The 19475-nt window shown below is 55.3% G+C and overlaps 1 protein-coding gene across 7 annotated transcripts in view; it reads left to right on the top strand.

The window, feature by feature from the left end:
* The first annotated feature begins 3785 nt into the window (after window positions 1–3785).
* Window positions 3786–19475, top strand: part of TRPV4 (transient receptor potential cation channel subfamily V member 4) — a 34052-nt gene continuing 18362 nt past the window's right edge. Inside the window, exons 1-3 of one of the 7 annotated variants that reach the window (XM_059408650.1) lie at window positions 3842–3890; window positions 6479–6621; window positions 17651–18069. In XM_059408650.1, the coding sequence (XP_059264633.1) occupies window positions 17678–18069 (392 nt within the window). In that variant the 5' untranslated portion in view covers window positions 3842–3890; window positions 6479–6621; window positions 17651–17677. Of the gene's footprint in view, window positions 3891–4431; window positions 4517–6478; window positions 6622–13284; window positions 13368–17646; window positions 18070–19475 lie in introns of those variants that run through there. The other 6 variants (XM_059408654.1, XM_059408653.1, XM_059408648.1 and 3 more) reach the window with 6 other exon arrangements.

The following is a 19475-nucleotide window of genomic DNA, read 5'->3' as shown; positions in this document are numbered from 1 at the left end:
AAGAAAGAAAGAAAGAAAGAAAGAAAGAAAGAAAGAAAGAAAGAAAGAAAGAAAGAGAGGAAGGAAGAAAGGAAGAAACCCCAGATGCCTTAGGTAACACCCTCCAAGCCTCACCTCTCCCCAGCCCCTGGCAACCATTCCTTTACTTTCTGTCTGTCTAGATCTGCCTCTCCTGGACATTTCGTACTAATGCGATCACACAACACGTGGCCTTTGATGTCTGTCTGGCTTTGTTCATTAACATCACTTTTTCCAGGCTCATCCATGTCAATATGTCACTCCTCCTATTGCTGGGTCGTATGCCATTGCATAGCTCCACCATGTTTCGTTCATCTGTTGGCCATCGGAGTTGTCTCTATTTTTGGCTCTTGTGAATAATGCCACTACAAACAATCACGTTCAAGTTTTTGGTGTGGCCGCACGTTTTCTTTTCTCTTGGCTTTAATCCCTCAGAGTGCAGTTGCTGGTTTATATGGTAACTCTAGATTGAACATTCTGAGCCTCCGCCAAGCTGATGTTCAAGGTCGTTGCCCTATTTCCCATTCCACCAGCCGTGTTTGAGGACCCCTGTTTCCCCCGCAAGTGTCCTTGCTGACACTTACCATTGTCCATCTTTTTGAGACCACGTCCTTACCGACTCTGCTACCCTGAGGACCATCCGTCGGGCTGTGGTTCCAATCCTACTAGCTGTGGGATCTCAGGCAAGTGGCCTCTCTGTGTCCCTTTCCAGAAAATGGTATAAGAATCCTTCCCGGGGCACCTGGGTGGCTCAGTGGGGTAAAGCCTCTGCCTTCGGCTCAGGTCATGATCCCAGGGTCCTGGGATCCAGCCCCACATCAGGCTCTCTGCTCAGCAGGGAGCCTGCTTCCTTTCCTCTCTCTCTCTGCCTGCCTCTCTGCCTACTTGTGATCTCTGTCTGTCAAATAAATAAACAAAATCTTAAAAAAAAAAAAAAAGAATCCTTCCTTTCCAGGCTGTTAGGAGATGACCCAGGTGTGGCCCCTCATTGGAGTTATGCCAACGGTCAAGTGAGGTGCACACCTCTTGTTTTTATACCTGACCCTCCCCCACGGGGTTTGGGGACAGGTGCGCCAGGTGTAATGAAGTCCATCTGGGGCTGACCCCTCTGGCCCACAGATCTCTCCCCAGTGCCTGGCACTAAGTGCTTGCTATGCATAGACCCTAGGTGCAGTCCAGGACCTCCCTTCATGGTGGTGGCAGAGCCCCCCCCCCCCCCCCGCCCCCGGCACTTCAGAAGCTGCATTGGCCAAAGGGCTGGGCTGGGCCACAGCCTATGTGTGCTAAAGGCATTATGATTTTGCTCCTTCCTTAAGACAAGAAGTTCTGTCTGTCCCTGTTAAGAGTCTCTTGTCCTTCCAGAACAGAAGCCAAAGAGCTTCACCAGTGACAAGAACAGCAAAATAATGACAGTCACATCCTCACAGTGGCCCTTGTTCACGTTCGGGAAATTCTCCTGAGCACCTCACTTGCTCTTCCTACTCACCCCTTCCTGGCAAGGCAGACCTTCATGCTCTCAATCAACCAGTAGTTCTCTCCCCCATCCCTCCCTCCCACCCCCCACCATTGCTTTTTTACGGTGGTAAAATGCCCATAATAGAATTCACCACAAGAAGCCATGGCTTCTTTTTGGATTCTCTCTCTCTTTCTTTCCAACAATTTCAAAATTCCAGTCAGTGGCGTGAAGTACGTTCTGGCTGTCGTGCAAACGTCGCCACCATCCACTTCTGGAAGAGTTTTCATCTCCTAAAACTAAAGCTCTGTCTCCAGCACACACAGACTCCCCATCCCCACTCCTACCTCCGGTTCTACCGGTACTTTTTTTTTTTTTTTAAGTTTTTTACTTATTTATTTGACAGAGAGAGGCACAGCAAGAGAGGGCACAGAAGCAGGGAGAGTGGGAGAAGGAGAATCAGGTTTCCCCCTGAGCCACTGAGCAAGGAGCCTGATGTGGCGCTTGATCCCTGGACCCTGGGATCATGACCTGAGCTGAAGGCAGATGCTTAACAACAGATCCACCCAGACACTCCTCCACCAGTGCTTTTAAAGAGGCTACTGAGTGCCCAGAATGGGACCCGCGACTGTCAGCAAGACGGACATGATCCCTTGCTTCATGGAAACCAGTACTGCTTTCCAGATGAGGGCACAGGCACCGGGGGCAGGGAGGCTCTTGCTCACAGCCTCCCAGTGAATCAGCCAGAGGCCAAGATCCAGCCTCCTGGCCCAAGATGAGTTCCTTCCTTGCACGGGGCCTCAGTTGTCCAGTCTATGAAGTGAGGGTCAGGAGGGAGCTGGGCTAGTGACACTGGGACTGAGGGCTCATGCCACTTCCCCCTGACTTCAGGGAAGAGTAGATACCAGCCCTGGCCCCTTCTCCTACAGTTGTCTCCATCAGCCTCCTGGTAGCCAGGATCATCCTTGTCCTTTTCTTTTCATGGTGGGGCGTGGAGGCTCCCTACAGGAATGAACTCTGGATTAGTCTTCCTGCCACCCCCTCCACTTCCCAGCTGGGTCCAGCCCCAGCCGGAGAGAGGCTTTCTGTTGGGAAGGCATGCCCAGACCCTCCTCTGTTTACATTCCTCACCCCAAGCCAGATAGCTGCTTGTTTGGGCTAAGATCCTGGAGACCCAGCAGGAAACCTTTTCTCACCCTGTTATGGAGGCAGCAGCTTTCTGAGACGCCAAAGTCCTCTCCAAGACTCCCATCTGTAAAGTGGGCACAGCAACCCCTCCCTCAAAAGGAATCTCCCCTTGTGCTTATTGAGTTAATTATTAAAGTTTCTTTCTTTCTTTCTTTTCTTTCCTTCTTTCCTTCCTTCCTTTCTTTCTTTTTGTAAATGTCTTGTACTTGTAGTATGAACACATGGCTTCTTTTGGATTCTCTCTCTCTTTCTTTCCAACAATTTCAAAATTCCACTTCCTAGCTGCCGAACCACACTGTATGGGAGCTCTTTCTGTTTGCAGGCCAAGGAGGGAAGGACCTACCCCGCTGTCTTTGGGGAGTTAGCTCAATTAAATAAAAAAACAATAATGATAAAAGGGCTAAAACCATTCCTGTGCCTTGAACATACCAGCAGCTCCCAGCATCTCCCCCAGGACTGTGGGAAGTGGGGAACAACACAGTGGGGACACTGAGGCTCAGAGGTGGAACGATTGGCTGCTCAGGGGATGAGTCCAGAGCCAGAGTGTGGGCTCAGGGAGCCTGGAACTGGATGGAGCTCAGGCCCACTAGGCTCCCAACCAACCCCAGCAGAAGTGAGTTGCCCGTCCTGTGGAGGCATTCAAGTGGCTGGAGTAAAAAGCCAGACTGCAGGTAGGGGCTCACCTTCACCACCCAATAAAAAAACACACCGGAGCACCTCCTAGGTGCCGGGCTGCATGCCACGTGCTGGTAAAGAGGTGAAGAAAGGGAGCTCACATTTATTTAGCCCCAGACAGCAGACTCGCTATCTACCCCTGTGCCACTCCTGCACCTCGCCTGCGGGACTGGGAGCGATCTAAGGGCACGGGCCCGGGGGCCCGCGTCCCACTGAACTGTCTTCTGAATGAATGAGCCAATGCACCGAGGACGGCCTCGTCCGTTACCAGAGGGGAGGCAGCCCCCGGGTGGCGAGATCAAGAGCCCCGGAGGGAACTCAGGGTCCCAAGCGGGGCCCACCCTGGGAAGCGCCAGGGCCCTCGGGCCGCTATTATCTTGACGCCCCGCTTCCCAGGATGGGGGCCCGCCCCCGCCCCGGCAGACTCAGCGATCCGCCGGGCGGGGGCAGCCGGGGGCGGTGCGCGGCGCTGGAACCTGAGCCGGGGGAGGAGAGTCGTGCCGGGCGGGCGGGCGCCGGGCGGCCGGGATTCAGGAAGCGCCGCGCCGTCCTGGAGGTGAGCGGGGCTTGGGCCCTCGGGGCGAGGGATCCCGGGAGGGCATGCTCAGCCGAGGTCCTCTCGCTACCCTGGGGACTTCTCCAAGGTTCCAAAGTCTGGGCCCAGGGCTCAGGAGCGAGGCGCGGGGTCCCGCCAGCTGCTGCCACCCCGCCCGGTGCCCTTGGGCCGGCCAATCCCCCACCCTACTCTGGGCTTTAGTTTTATCACTTGTGAAATGGGCACGGTCGTGGGCCTTGGGGTCGCGAGTTTGCAGGAGGGAGGTCCCGGAGTCCTCGAGATCCAAGCCCAGGAACCCAAAAAGTTAGGAGGCCCTGCAGCCCACCTTGGGGGCACCCCCATTTTGGGGGCGGGTGGAAGGTGGGGGGCTGAGGTTTGCCCTCTACCGGGAAGCAAGCAGGAGGGAATTGGAAGTCTGGAACTTCCAAAGCCCACTTCTTAGTTAGCCTTCGTTAGGCCCAGAGATGGCTCTTCCCCCAAGAGGCAGGACAATCTTTAACCTCCACCTCTGCCTCTAGACTCTGGGGAGGTCCGGGAAGGCAGAAAGAGACCTCTCACACCCCACTTGCCTGGAGATACCAACCACATGCCCCTGGAGCTCCCTGCCTGGTACCCAGGGGTGCCCTGTGAGTTATAGGGGAGGGGTTGTGCCTTTGGGGGCTCTGCTGGGGCTGGGGACGTGTGATGACATGTGTGACTTCGTTCTGGGGACACTAAGAACGGCTGGAGGATTTAAGCTTCGCCACTTTATCTGGGGGCCAAGAACGGGGGGAGGTGACTCCTTGACTACCAGGGAGGAAGGTGAAAAGGAGGTCTCTTTAGAGAAGTCAAGGAGAAGGGTCAGGTCCGGGTCACCTGCGGGGTTAGAAGCGGGGCCTGTGTGGCCCCCGTTTTTCCCACCCCTGCTGCTGAGTGACTTTGGGTCAGTCTCTGAAATGGGGGTGGACTTAGGGCCACCCCAGGGATATGGTGAGGACAGATGGCCCAGCTCAGCACCAGCCTGGGCTTCTTAATGCTAATTGGTCATTCCCTCATTTTCCTAGTTCACTCTGTTTGAATAACAGCGGGGGAACCCCTCTTTCCAACCTCTGTAGGTAAATCGCAGGGGGAGGGGCTCTCAAAACAAATGGCAGATGGCTCTGCTGGACCGGTCAGGGTCAGGGGTGTAAGGTGGAGGTGGGGTCCTTTGGCATGGAGTGCTCCCAGGTGTAGGGAATGGCACCTGAGGGGAAGGGCGTGAGGGTGAGAGCTTCTGAAAAGGTGCCTGGGGCTCCCTTGGAGAAATCTGGAGCCTTACTGCTGGGGAGGGGGTCAGGAGGCGCCTCTGCTGCCTCCCCTGGTGGGAGCGGGGCCTCGGCTGCTTCCACCTGTGGGCACCTGGCAAGGTGAGCAGGTGTGGTAAATGCTTTGCAAATGTGTGCTGTTGAATGAATGGGAGCCAGGAGAGAAGGCTGTGGGGTGAGACAGCAGTTTGGGAAGGGATCAGGGAGGGCTTGATCCAGGTGGGGGTTGAGCCACACCTCCAAGAGTAAATGCAGACTGGGGGAAAGGCATTCAGATCAAGAGAAGGGTACTAGCAAAGGAAGGGCACTACCTGTTGCCAGGTAGGTAAAACTAGACTTCGTAGAGCCAAGACATGGTTCTTTTGGCCTGGAATGTGTGATGTGGACGGGAAGGGTAAGGGATCGGGCAGGCAGAGCTAGATCAGACCCAGAAGCCCTGAAGACCAGGCTGGGAGGGACATGCTGTGTGTGTGGTCTGGAAGGGTCCCTCTGGCTGAGGGTAGTGGGGCCAGGCAAGGAGGCAGGTCCCCAGGCTGGGGAAGTCATTCAGGCAGGAGACGGGAGGCCCAGGATGGCGACTGGAGAGGCGTGGCCGACAGAAGACCTAGGAGGGAGAGACCCACTTGAGAGCTGGTTTCATGGGGCCTGGCACAGGGCAGGTGCGCCATAATGTCTACTGCCCAGTGGAGGGACTGGACACGTTGTTGAGAGGGCCCGAGTTCTTTGAGCTTCGTCATCTGTTCCTTGGATGGAGGAGGAGTTTGTGTGAGTGGCCATCTTGACCCCTCACAGGCCCCTGACCTGCTCTCTGCCTCAGTTTTCCCCCTGGGAAAGATACCTCAGGCCCCTCCCCAAATCCCTGGCTCCACTTCTTGGCTCTCTTGGGGGAGCCAAGAGAACACTGCATGCCAGCAGGCCTTCTGGAATGCTTACCCATTTAGAGCGGAATTCACCTGTTAAAGATTAATTCCGATCTCTCGAGATACTTACGGCCCTGGGCCCCGCAGCTAGTGCTTGGAGCACCAGGTACAATGTTCCGCCTCGCTTTAGCCAAGCCTGGGCTGCATTCGTGGTCCTTATGATGGTCGTGAGCATTTAGTGAGCACTTCCTGTATGCCAGGCCCTGGCCCAAACACTCTTAGTACATTTGGAGACAAAACTATAATTGTACCCATTTTTGCGAGGGAGGAGCTGAGGTCTGGGTAGTGCAGTTGCTTGCTGTGGGGTCTTTTAGTTGGGGAGGGGCAAAGCTGGGATCTGCACTCTGTTCACCTGATTCCAAAATCCACACCCTTAACTTCCAAGGTGGCCTGTCCCCATTTGTCCTGACCCGGGGTCATGGGGGAAGAGACTGCAGTATATAGAGAGAGAGAAGAACCCTGGTGGCTCAGGCAGGCCCTGCCTTCAGACCTACGTCAGCTGCTTCTTCCCCAGGGAAGCTCAGGCAAGTCACCAGGCCTCTCTGAGCCTCAGTTTCCTTGTCTGTCAATAGGGCTTTCAGTTCCCACTTTGCCAAGGCAGTCCGAGGCACACAGGTGGGGCTCCGAAGCACTATCCTCTTCCTCATTCTGTTTCCCTGGCCTTTTCCTGGACATGCTTTCCTCCAGCTCATCCCAGTGGCAGCCTCTGAGAGCCCCTCTGTGCCAGGCAGGCAGGCGGAAGGGAGCAGGGGCAAAGCTAGACTTGCATTTGGACAAAGGACGATGCCTTTTCAGCCGTGAGATATTTACAGGCCTTGACTGAGTGCCAGGAGCAGTCAATGTTTCATACTTAGCTAATCGTTTAGTGGATAGACAGTGTCTGTCACATGATGCTCATCTCGGTGATGCCACAGCCTGGCCCCCACTGCTGGTGGGCAGAGGCAGGAAGGCTGGATCTCATTTTATGGCTGGGGAAACTGAGTCTCCTGAGGGCGAAGCAATTTACTCAGGGCTCCAGGCAGAGCTGGATCTGGAAGCTAGATCTTAGTGACTCTGTTCCTTTGGGTCCCTGAAGAGCTTCTGCCTTGGAGTCTGACCCACTTGGTCCAGTTCTGCCGCTTGCTTCTGTGTGACCTTGGAAGGTAGCTTAACCTCTCTCTTCCTGGAGTTGCAGCCTGGGATTTGCTGGAGGTCTGAGCTCTTTCTGCTGGAGGGGGATTTGGGTAATTCTGGCCGCTATTCTTGCCCCAGCCTGGATTCCCTTTGCCTGGGTTTCCCTTGGGTCCCGACACTCTGGCTGAACAGGAATGAGGAAGAGAGGCCAGCCCCCTACTTTCACTATGACTCCAACTTCCTGCTGCGGAGCCCCTTCCTGATCATTTGCTTCCTCTTTCAGTCCCTAGCCCCTGGCCACAGCTGGCTGTGTGACTCCAAGTAGGTCACCCCGCCTCTCTGAGCAGGTTTCTTCATTGGTGATGGAGGGCCAGATACCACACCAGGGCCATAGGAAGCTCTCCATAAATGCTCTTGGGTCTGCTCTTGATGAGATCAGAGGATAAGAAAGATGACAGAAGGAGTAGGGTGTAACTGGCGGGGCAGATAGGCAAGCCATTGACCAAATGGGCATACTCTTATTTTTCTTTGGGTGGTGAGTAACGGCCGCCCGCCCTGCCTGCCGCCCTCCCTGACTTCCCCCCGCACAAAGAGCTCCTCAGTCTCCCGGGTGCCTGTTTTTCCCTGAGGGTGGAGTGGCCTGGGTTCCACCCAGATGACCGGGAGGCCTGACTACCTCTGGGACAGCTCCTCATGTGTGTGTATGATGGGGGAGCAGACTTCCACCGCATGTCCCGAGTGGGCCCCACAGGCTCAGGGGAGACCCCACTGGGCAAGGGGCCAGTTGATTTCAGTCCAGGGGGACCCACTGGACCCTTATGTCTCCCCTTGCAAAGATAAGGAGCTCGGGAATACCAGTAAACAGAGTGAATGAAGGAAGGAATGATTGAACAGATATATCTCAATAAGGCAGGGGCATCAGCAGAAAGCCCCTACTTGGCTTGGAGACCAAGTGGGCTTGGGCGAGTGTCCTGGTCTCTTTGAGCCTTAATTTCTTCTTCTGCAAAATGGATTCATGCTCACTGTCGCTCTCCTGGCGACAGTGGGTCTCACAGGTCAGAGAGCCCAGCACACAGTAGTTGCACAATACGGTGGCGGTGGCTGGGCGGCGAGCGCTCTGCAGTCAGGTGCGCCTCTCCGAGGGGTGAGTGCCGCCGGACCGGGTCAGTAGTTGCACAATAAATGAGCTGTTGAAGGTTGGGAGAGAGGAAGGAAGTTAGCCAGCGAGCTGGTTCATTGGGCAAAAAGGTTCATTTGTGTCTGTGAGTTCATTCATTCATTCAGCAAGTCTATCTTGAGAAGCCACTTAGTGTCAGGCTGTGTTCTAGGCCTTGGGCACTCAGCGGGGACAGGAACAGAAGAGCTGCCATCGTGCCCCACACAGTCCTCAGGGCTGCACTGTATGAGGCTCTGATGCCCACAATGATCAGGTGACCCAGGGGTGGGTGCTGTGCTTAGCTCCCTATTAAAGAAGAGGAAATGGAGGCTCAGAGAGGTGATGTGACCCGTTGGGGATCCCACAGCTACAAGGCAGCAGAGCCGAGATTCAAACTCCAAGTGTGTCTGTCTGTAGCGCCCCAGCTCCTTTCCACTGTCCCAGCTGCCTGCTGAGCTCCAGGAGCGGTGGCGTATAGAAGAGGGTGACCCTGGAGAGAGGACTTCGGAGACCCCGAAGTGGTAAACTGACACGGGTTTCTAAGCAGATGTTTGGAACCCTAGCCACATTCCCTTCTCGTTGCGTTGTGACCTCGGCTGGGTCCCTCGTCTCTCCAAGCCTCAGTTGGCACCCACGTGACATGAGGACGATGACAATGCCTATCTCAGATGAGGGGCGAGTGCAAAGGTGCTCAGTGAGGGGGAGGAGTTGGGTGGCTAGCTGCCCGCCTCTGTTCCCCCAGGACTTAGTTTATCCATCTGAGAATGGAGACGATAATACCTGACTTCTGGATTCATTACTTGGTTTAGGACAGGGAGAAGGGGATGTGTGGAATGTTCCGATGAGGGCAGACCCTGCTTATGGTGGGATTTCAGGCATGATCCTCAGCCACAATTTTAAGCAGTTACCTGGAGACTCGGCCTGCTGTTGGCATAGGCTGGTGGAGGGGTAGGCTGGGGCAGAGAGAGGATCTCAAACCGTTCTTTCTGCTGCTTTGGCTTCCTTCCTGGGCTCCTGGTGGACCCATTCGCTCCCTGGGGATCTGCTCACTCCTTTGACTTGGTTAGCCTCGGGCCGGTTGCACATGGGAATGAGGTGAGGGATGCCCGTGTGGGTGGGTGGGGTCCTGTCCCCTCTGGGACTCAGCCTCCCAGCTGGGAAATGGGGCCATGCCCGTCCTGATAGTCTACCCGAGATGGTGAGAGAGGGACATGTGGGGTGAGAAAACTCTTTTGGAAGGTAAGGTCTCTGAGCATCATCACCGGCCCTGGCCTTGGAGCCAGGAAGTCGGGTCTCAGAGCCCAGTCCACCATGCCCTCTCTGGGCCTCATCTCTCCAGCTGTGAACAGAGGGCATGTTCACAATCCCCCCCACAACAAATACTACTTGTTGAGCACTTATTAGACACCAGGAACGGTCCTACACTCTTGAATAATCTCATTCAATCCCTGTACCAGCCCTTTGGGGCAGGAGCTATCCTTTTATTCTTTAATTTAAAGCTTGACTGTATGGTACAACAAGAAATTCTAAAGCAAATATGGGTAGAGGTGTATATTCCCCCCATTTTATAGATGAGTAAACTGAGGCCCAGAGAGAAGGTACTTGCTCAAGGCCACCCAGGCTGAGAGTGGCAGATGGGAAATAGAACATGGGTCAAGCCATTCCTGAGGCTAGAAAATCCCTTCTGGGAGTTTCTGGGGCTTGACTGTCCTCTGGGAGAGGGGCTGGGCCAGAGAGAAGGGAGTCCTGAGCTCTTGAAGGCTCCCACCTCCTGTGCTGAACATTGGATGGAATCCTGTAACTGTGCTCTGATGGAAGGGGGTGAGGACATGGAAGGAGGCAGAGCCTCCTGGGACAGGGAGAGCCTCTGCTTTGGGTTAGACCCCATCCTGGACCCTTTACAGTACTCAGGACATTCCCATGTTGTGCCGAGGAAACTGAGGCTCAGGGCAAGGAAGCCACTTGCCCAAGGTCACTGAGCCAGGCAGGGATATCAAGATGTAATTCACGTACCATACCGTTCACCCTTTCAAAGTGTACAATTCAGTAGTTTGCTTGTTTGTTTGTTAGTTTGTTTGTTCGGGTTTTGTTTGTTTTGTTTTTTACTGTGTTTAGAGTTGGACAGACATTTCCACTCTCTGTTCCAGTGCATTTTCATACCCCCAAAAAGGAACTCCAGACCCATAACAGTCACCATCCCCATACTCCCTCCCAGCCTTTGGAACTACAAATCAGCTGTCTGTTTCCATGCATTTTCCCATTCTGGACATTTCTTGTAAATGGAATCCCACAGCGTGTGGCCTTCTGGGTTGCACGGTACATGCTCTTGAAAGCACCGAGCCACACTACCTCCTGGGGTCTCCTTCCCAGGGCGCGGAGCCCTCAGAAGTGAATGGCCACCCGAGAAAGCTCACAGTGGTGTCTGCGCACATGGTCGGAGCCCCTCCAGCCAAGGACCTGCATGATGTCCCAATGAGGGCCTGCAGTGGCCACACCAGCCTTGTCCTCTGTGGGGCCTGGTGACTCACCCTGGGTGAGTGCCCCGCCTGGGTGGTGTGAGCTTGAGGGGGGCACTCTCCTGGGTGTGAGGGGGACGACAGGACACTGGGGCTCTGTCTGCCCTGGACAGGCAGCCACTGTGCAGCAAACAGGAAGTGGGCTGGGCTGAGACCTGCTAGGTAAACACAGGCTGGCTGGGGAAGGTGCCTGGCATGGCGGGATGCCCCCTGCTGCTGCCGCCCGCAGGGAGCCAGGGAGCCTCAAGCAGCCTGGCAGGCAGCGGGCGTCGCCTGGCCAAGGGGCTGAGCTCCCGGCCTGCTGCTTCCAGCTGTGGCCACTCTGAGATGGCTGTGGTCCCAGGCTCTGGGCCTGGCCACTCCGCCCTCCCGGGCAGACATACCTTCCTTGGTCCTCTGTCTCTTTGTTCCTCTGCCCTCTGACAAGAATTAATAAAAAATAATAATGGTAGTAATAGTAATAATAATAATACAGTGGTACCAATGATGTTAAAACAGCCAGTCTTTTTTTTTTTTTTTTTAAGATTTTATTTAATTATTTGACAGAGAGAGATCACAAGCAGGCAGAGAGGCAGGCAGAGAGAGATGAAGGGAAGCAGGCCCCCTGCTGAGCAGAGAGCCCCATGCGGGACTTGATCCCAGGACCCCAGGATCATGACCTGAGCCGAAGGCAGTGGCCTAACCCACTGAGCCAGTCTTTACGGAGCGTGCATTCTCCCCCAGGTCCTGTGCTGAGTATTTTATACATTTATCTCATTTAAGCCCACAGCAGTCCCCGGAGTAGGTGCTCTGACCATCACCTCGTAGGGGTGGGGAAACCAAGGCACAGGAAGGCCAGGGTACTTGCCCAGGGCCACACAGCTGGTGAGCCGTTCATCTGCCTTGGGGGCCTGTGGTCCCCACCAGCCATCCAGCACCCCTTCCTCCAACTCCTGCTTGCACCCTTCCCTTCTGGAGTTCCCAGTCCTTGTCAGGTGTCCATTGGAGGCACAGATCCTGGGGACCACATAGGTGGTTGGGAGCCGGCCAACACTGTTGGAGTGACCCTGCCTCTCTGAGCCTCAGTTTCCTTACTGGGAAGGTGGTGGGGCAGTTGGACAGAGCTGGTGTTGTCTCTGTGGGATCCCCGTTTTCCTAACCCCTTCATCACCCACACCGCCCCTCCAAGACTGACCGGGAATGACAGGTGCTTGCAGTCTTGTTTATTCCAGGGGACCGCAGGAAGCAGGGGTCCCACAGGTTGGGCACAGAGCCCCAAAATGGAGGGAGGAGGAAGTGCCCTGGGTCCATGTAGGAGCCCCACACCTCTCCCGAGGTCTACCTGCTTCCCACCCATTTACGCATCCCACACCCACTCACCTGTCTTTTCTTACTCTGCCTTCTTTGTCCCAGTGTCTCAGCCCAGGCTGTTCCCTAGTGCCCCCTGCACTTCCTCATTGGACCCTGCTGCCCCCATTCAAGCTGGCCCAGTCCTGGCCACCCTTCCTTGCAGCCCATCCATGTCCCTGTCTGTGTCCCCATCAGAGGAGTTAATGCTGCTTCCCCATGCCTGTACCCTCTGGGGACTTCAGAGGGCTCCTGCCTTACAGTTCAAGGTGACAAATATTTACAGACTCCCCATTCTGCTCCCAGCATTGTGCTGGGAGCTGAGGAGACAACAGATACACAGGAGTCCCTCCCTGTGGAGCTGACACTCCAGAGAAGAGAGAAGGTGACTAAAGGAATAATACAAGTCAATGTACAAGTTGAATCACACAGGAGCTATAAAGGGAGGCATGTATTGAGTGCTCTATGAATGAACAAGTGAGCTGGTTGAGACTGGAGGTCAGAGAGGCTTTTCACAGGAGATGTCTATGAAGAGGGGACCCGAGCAAGGAGCCCCAGCCAGGGGGAGGAAGTGGGGACAGCCCTGGAAAAGATCTGGAGGGGGAAAATCCATGTTCTCCCCCCAGACTCTTTTGTGAGGTTCCATACTTTTATGCTTCCCTGAGTGCTTTGCAAACAGGTGGCACTCAACAGATGCCCATCGGGGTGAATTGATCCCAGAAGGGAGAGATCAGAGAGGAACTAGCTCCCTGGAATTCTTCCCCCTGGGGTAGAGCAGTTTTGCACGCCCAAACTTGCCACCAGATTTAAGCAGCTTTCCTAGGTCATGGAATCAGGAGGATGGGATTTGACAAATACGTGCCAGAGTTTCCATGAGATCAGGCAAAGCTACAGGCAATGGTGAGGATGGGCCCTTTCTTCCACCCACTGCATGAGGAGGGGGCAGGTGAAAGGCTCAGGAGACCTCAACCCCCTATTGGACCTGAGATTCTCAGAGAGAAGGGACCTGCCTTTCACTTAGACTTGTGGTTCGCTGTTTACTGAGGGCTTCCTCTGTGCCAGGGCCTTGACTCGACTTGTACAGTTCGCACAACGACCCGGTTAAGATCCCCATGGACAGGGGAGGAAGGCAAGGCACAGAGAGGCTAAGTCACTTGCTCAAGGTAACACAGCTCAAGAGTGGTGGGTGGGGGAGCCAACCCCCTGATCTGTCTGATCAAAATGCACACTCTTTCCACTCCCCACTAGTTCCATTCCGCGGGACCTCTGGGGGAGAGAGTGGGTTTGGTTGCCCCAACTGAGTCCCCAGGTCCGTCAGAGCACAATGTGTGGCTTTTGGCTATTTTCCTGGAAAGCCCGGAGCCTCTGTTGGGGCAGAGAGGGGGGCTTGGGGACCCTGGGTCAGTACTGTGTCTCCTCACCCTGCTCGGGACCTCTGCAGGCCTTAACCCAGTCACTCCTGAGCCCCTCTGGTCTATACCACTCTGACACCACTGGACATGACTGCTCTTGCTTTGTCTGGCCATTTAATCTGTCCCCCCACCAGAAGATCAGCCCCAGATGGGCCAGGTTTTTCTCTGTGTCCTCTGTACCTGGCATGCCGTAGGTTCCAGGAATCATTTGGCGAGTAAATGAGTAGAGGAGTGGTTTCTAATCCTTTTTCTTGGGCCCTGAGATTCCGATCCCCCTCCATTCGTCCTGTCCGGCCACCCTCTGCATGGACCACAATCTGGTTTTTATGTTTGGAAGCGAAGCTCAATGCTTAAAACAACACGTGAAATTGACTGGTTTCAGTGACGCTCAGCGAGTGGGGAGGTTCCCACTCAGGCATACCCATCCTCTGCTGGGCCTCTAGTGGGCCTGGTGCCAGCCGGGAGCTGCCTGCTGTGCAGGCCTTCTTGGGTGGGGCAGCCCCCAGGGGCTCACCACGGGCACATGCACACGTGTGTGCACATTGCGCAGGGAAAGACACAGAGAAATATACATGACGTTCCCGCCCTGATGAGGCCCACGGGGACTCTACTGCCTTTCTTCCCTGCCCGCACCCCCTTCCATCCCAAGCCTGGCATGGGTTTGGAACGTGTAATAGCAGCCTACAGGGCAAATTAGAACAGGGAGGGAACTCTTTTCCTGACCGCAAAGGACAGGGTAGTGTTTGGGTATAGAATGGTGAGAGAGCAGCAGAGCGGGCTGTGCATGCGTGCATGTGTGTGTGTGTGTGCGCACACACGTGTGCATGTGCACGTGCATGTGCTCCCTGGCATGTACACCGTCATGGGCTGTGTGGAAGGAGCCCAGGCTTAGGATCGAGAAGCCTTCTTCATGGCCATTTGTTCCTGGGTGGCCTCTGGGGATCTCAGTGCTCTTAGCTGTGAAATGGGAGGCGGGGCCCAGCTTTGTTGACTAGGCTTTCGTGGGCCAGCATGGGGGTGGCAGGCTGCAGTTCTGCATGTGCCTGTGCGTGGGGAGGGGGGTGAGGAGGGCAGGTTAATATGCCGTATATCACACACAATGGTGATGATGGCAATGGAAGCATTCGCTAGTGCTTCATTAGGAGCCCAAGAGGCCTGTGATCGGCCTTATGTCACGGCAGCCCTGAGGGATGGAGGCTGTTGCCACTACCCTCATTTGACAGGTAGGGAAACTGAGGCTCAGAGAGACTGGCATGGGCTGGCGGGGATCATCCTTAGCTCCCAGCGTTTATGCAGCTTGAACAAGATACCATCAGTGGTTGACATGGTGCCTGGTGGCCAGGCAAGACCCAGTCAACCCAGCGCTTAGGGTAGCCCAAGCTTGGCAGCCAGATGCTCGGATTTGGATCCGGGCTCTGCCACTAGCCTGCTGTGTGGCCCTGGGCAAGTCACTCAGTCTCACTGACCCTCAGCATCCTCATCTGTAAAATGGGAATGAGAGCCTTACATCCCTCCAGGGCAAGGTTCCCCTACCTCAGCACTACTGATGTCTTGGGCTAGATCGGTCCAGGCAGCGGGGTTTCCCCTGTGCATTGTCATAATTATGATTTTATCATAATTAAACCCTAATAATGATCCTACGTGCCTTTCCTAAGACTACAAGCAAGGAGAGAGTGGCCGAGAGGAGATTTGAACCTGGGTTTGGCTGAATTTAGATCCCTCATCGTGGAGCCCTCCAAAACAGTAGATACCGGCTGGGTTGGGGTTCCTTAGAAGATGGGGTGCAGGCATGATGGGGGATTGGGAGCGTTCTGAAGCAGGAGATTTCCCCACTGGCTCCAGTGGGGAAAGGGGTATGGTAATTAGGAGGGTGTTGACAGCAGAGGAACGTGCCTCAGTGCCTTCCCTCCCCTCCCGGAAGGTCCCCAGAGAGGTGGGCAGAGCTATTGTCCCTAGAAGTACAACCTACCCCCCATGCCTCCACCCAGTAGATTCCTCTCCCTGCCTAACATGCTTCTCATTCTTGTGGAACAAAGCCATCTGACACCTCCCAAGATCTCTAGGAGGATGTGGGGTCACCCTGGTTTTACAAGGAGAGAAATGGAGACCCAGACACAGGAAGTGATTTGTCCAAGATCCACAGTTGCTGGAGTCCAGGGCCAAGACAAGAACCCTGTGTGTCTGATTTAAGCACCTGTGCTCCTAACCTTTCCTTCCTCCCTTGATTAGACTCATCGAAAGCCCCTGATTTATTCCCAGGGTTGGCACGGAAAATGCCTGACCTCACTGAATTCTTCCCACAAGGCTATGAAAAGCTGCTGCCTTTACTCCCATTTTATTTTATCTTATTTTATTCAAAGATTTTATTTATTTGTTTTTAGAGAGAGACAGAGAGTGAGGGGAGGGGCAGAAGGGGAAGGGAGAGGGACAAGCAGACTGCCCTCTGAGCACAGAGCCCAACACAAGGCTTGATCTCATAACCCTGAGATCACATCCTGAGCCACCCAGGCGCCCCTGTACCCATTTTAAAGGGGAGGAAACTGAGGTTCAGGGAGCTGAAGTGACTTTCCCAAGGTCACACTGCTTGTCAATAGCAGCTGAGCCTAGAACCTAGGCCTGAGTGACCCGAGAGTACAGGCTTTCCCTCCCTACTGGTGCCCAGAAAAGGGCCAGTCCCCAGCAGGAGAGGGGACCCTCTGTAAGTTCCTCTGTACCCACCAACAGAGGCCTCTGGTGGTGCCCCTGCCTCCCCGGCCTTAGCCTCCCCTCAAGCAGTCACAAAACAAACAAGGCGGGAAGCAGTGTTTATTTGCTTCCCTGCTCATGTGTCGGGCAGGGAGAGGAAGACATAGAAAAGAGAGCTTTTCAGACATCTCCCTGCGGCCGGGGTGGGATGGCGGAAGTTCCAGGCCACTCGCCCTCAGCGCTCAGCACCGCACGCCCGGCAGGGCACCGCAGAGGGCAGCGGCCTGCCAGCCTGAGGGGCCTTACTCCTCCCCGCCCTTGCTCCTGGTTCACTGTCAGGCCCAGTGCTAGGGAGACCTGGGTGTAAGTCCAACTCTTCTCCCTAGAAGCTGGGTGACGGCCCCTCTTAAAGCTCCAGTTTCTCCATTTGAGAAATGGGAACACATCACACCTCTGTCCACATGGCACCTTTCTAGGTGTTAGGGACGCAGGAGTGAACAAGACAGAAGCATTCCCTGCCTCCTGGTGCTCATGGCCCGGGAATGAACAAGTCCCATGGACAGATGGTCAGGGAGGGCTTCCCAGAGGAAGGGACAATTGAGCTGGGATCACAGGTGGGTAGGAGTTAGCCAGAACAACAGGGGAGGGAAGGGATGGGCATTTGGCCCAGGGGAGCCAGGGTTTTGCACTATAGTAAGTCAGCTATAGTCTAGGAAACTCAGTTTCCTGGTCTGCAAAAGGGGAATCATGAGGATGGGCGCTAGGAGAGACAGAGGAGCCCTGGCTTACGCAGTGGGTTCACACCTCTGTTTTCTGAGCACCTGCTGGGCCTGGAGCATGCATTTAATCGTTATGTTCTATCTAGTTAGTGCCTGACCATGGGAATTCATGCTCTCTGCTTGGACGCCCCCATTTTACAGGTGAGAAAACTGAGGTCATGAAATCAACTTGCCCAACGCCATGCAGTTGCTGAGTGTGGTGCCCAGATTTTTTACCTGCTCTGTGGGGCTCTGAATCTGGCCAGGTTGGGCAGGAGTAAAGCCCCAGGCCCCAGGCTTGGGGTCTCAGGGGTGACTCTGAGGCCCTTCTTCTTCCCCCTAGTGCCCAGGGTAGTTGGACCTGAGGCACATTTGCATTTCTAGGCCCCTAAAAGAGGCTCCTGTTGCAGCCCTTGCCTGGGGCCGGCAGCCAACCACATCTGGGAGTGGTCACCCCACACCCCTGTCATTACAACGGTGGCTTTGAAGCAGCTGGCAGCAGTGCTGTTTGCCCACATGGGAGGGGGCTTCCTGGAGCCCCCACCACTGGCCGGGCTCCGCCTGACTCTCCTCCTATTGCCTTGCAGGCAGAGCAGCGCAGACGGGTCGTGGGTCGGCATGGCAGATCCCAGTGAAGGCCCCCACACCGGGCCTGGGGAGGTGGCCGAGAGCCCCGTGGATGAGAGCGGCACCCCTGGCGGTGAGGCCTTCCCCCTGTCTTCTCTGGCCAACCTGTTTGAGGGCGAGGATGGCTCCCCTTCCCCTTCCCCTTCCCCAGCTGACCCCGGCCGCCCCACCGCCCCTGGGGATGCACGACCGAACTTACGCATGAAGTTTCAGGGTGCCTTCCGCAAGGGGGTGCCCAACCCCATCGACCTCCTGGAGTCCACCCTGTATGAGTCCTCGGTGGTGCCAGGACCCAAGAAGGCACCCATGGACTCGCTCTTTGACTATGGCACCTATCGTCACCACCCCAGTGACAACAAACGGTGGAGGAGGAAGGTCATCGAGTGAGTATCGCAGGCCCCCTGGCCAAGGGTTTCCTCTGTGTCGAGTCCAACCACCCATCCATCCATCCGTTCTCCTACCTGTTCATTCAACTGTCCACTTTTCCATGTATTTGTCTGTTCAGCTATCATCCAACCATCCATCCATTCATTTCTCCGGTTACTCGTCTTTCCACCTGCTCATCCACTCAGCCGGTCCATCCTTCCATACCCCTCTACCCTCGATCGCTCCACCACCCACCCACCGGAACCCATAACAAACCCCCTCAGGCCTCTTTGTGCATCTTGAGGACAGTCTTAAAGTCGGGAGATGGCCCATTATTGCCCGATCCCCGCCAGTCCTCCTTGCCAGTCACAGACTCATTTATGCCCTTGGATGAAGCCCTTGCTCAGTAAGGAGCTGTCCCTTTTCTTTATTCACTGAGTCATTGATTCATGTAGTGCATGTGTCTCAAGCACCCATCCCCCAAGCCCACATGCCAGGCAGTGCGGTTGGCCCTGTGGCTCTAGGGGTGAGCCACACCCGATCCTGCTCCAACTGAGATTAGACCCTGAGCAGCCTTCACTGGCACCTTCATTTTGGAGGGTGAGCCAGGTAATAAGCAATTAAATAGGCACATGAACATACAGTTTGGGTTGGGAGAGGTGCTGAGGCAGAGAGAGGAACTGATACAGGAAAGGTAGTCCAGGAAGGCTTCTTGGAGGAGTCAGTATTTTAACTCAATACTAAGGTATGAGAAGGAGTGGCCATACGGGGTGAGGAAGGTGTTCCAGTGGAGCAACATGCATGTACCAGGACCCGAGGCTGGAGGGCGTAAGTGTGCCCAAGGAATGAGGCCTTGTGGTCATCTACATGCTACCGGACAGTGTGTTTCACCTCTGCTCAGAGGAGAGCAAAGCACCCAAGGGTCCCCATCCCTTTCAGGCCCTGTTGGAAGCTGGTGGGTTCCATGTCTCCCTTTCCTCATCCTCAGAACCCCTTCTTCAAGCCCTCACTGAACCCCTACCTCAGACAGTCAGGGCCAATAGCTCATAGGAGGGCTGTGCAGGCACTGAGGTCTTCAGAGACCCCGAATGCCACCTAATGAGGTGTGGGGGTGAGGGCATTCTTTTCATTTTTTGGTTCCAAGCTCACAATTCAGGAGCAGATAAAATTGGGGCTGTCCAGGTGCTCTCCCAGTAGATGCCCCGATCTCAGGAGGGCACTTCTTCCCCTGCGTGGGGCCCTGCCCCTGGTGGGGAGTGTGCAGCCTGGTGCCCAGGAAGGAAGGAGAGCAACTGTCCATGTCCCCTGGCCTGCTACCTGTTCTCTCTGCCCTATAGCCCCTCCTGACTCAGTCTCCCCCCCGCCGACCTGCCACTGTCACTGTTCCCCCTTAGCTCCCCTTCTGTCTCCCCCACTGTCTCTG

The sequence above is a fragment of the Mustela nigripes genome, chromosome 8, assembly GCF_022355385.1.
Source record: "Mustela nigripes isolate SB6536 chromosome 8, MUSNIG.SB6536, whole genome shotgun sequence".
Classification (NCBI taxonomy): Eukaryota; Metazoa; Chordata; class Mammalia; order Carnivora; family Mustelidae; genus Mustela; species Mustela nigripes.
This window is presented reverse-complemented; position numbering and strand designations above follow the sequence as displayed.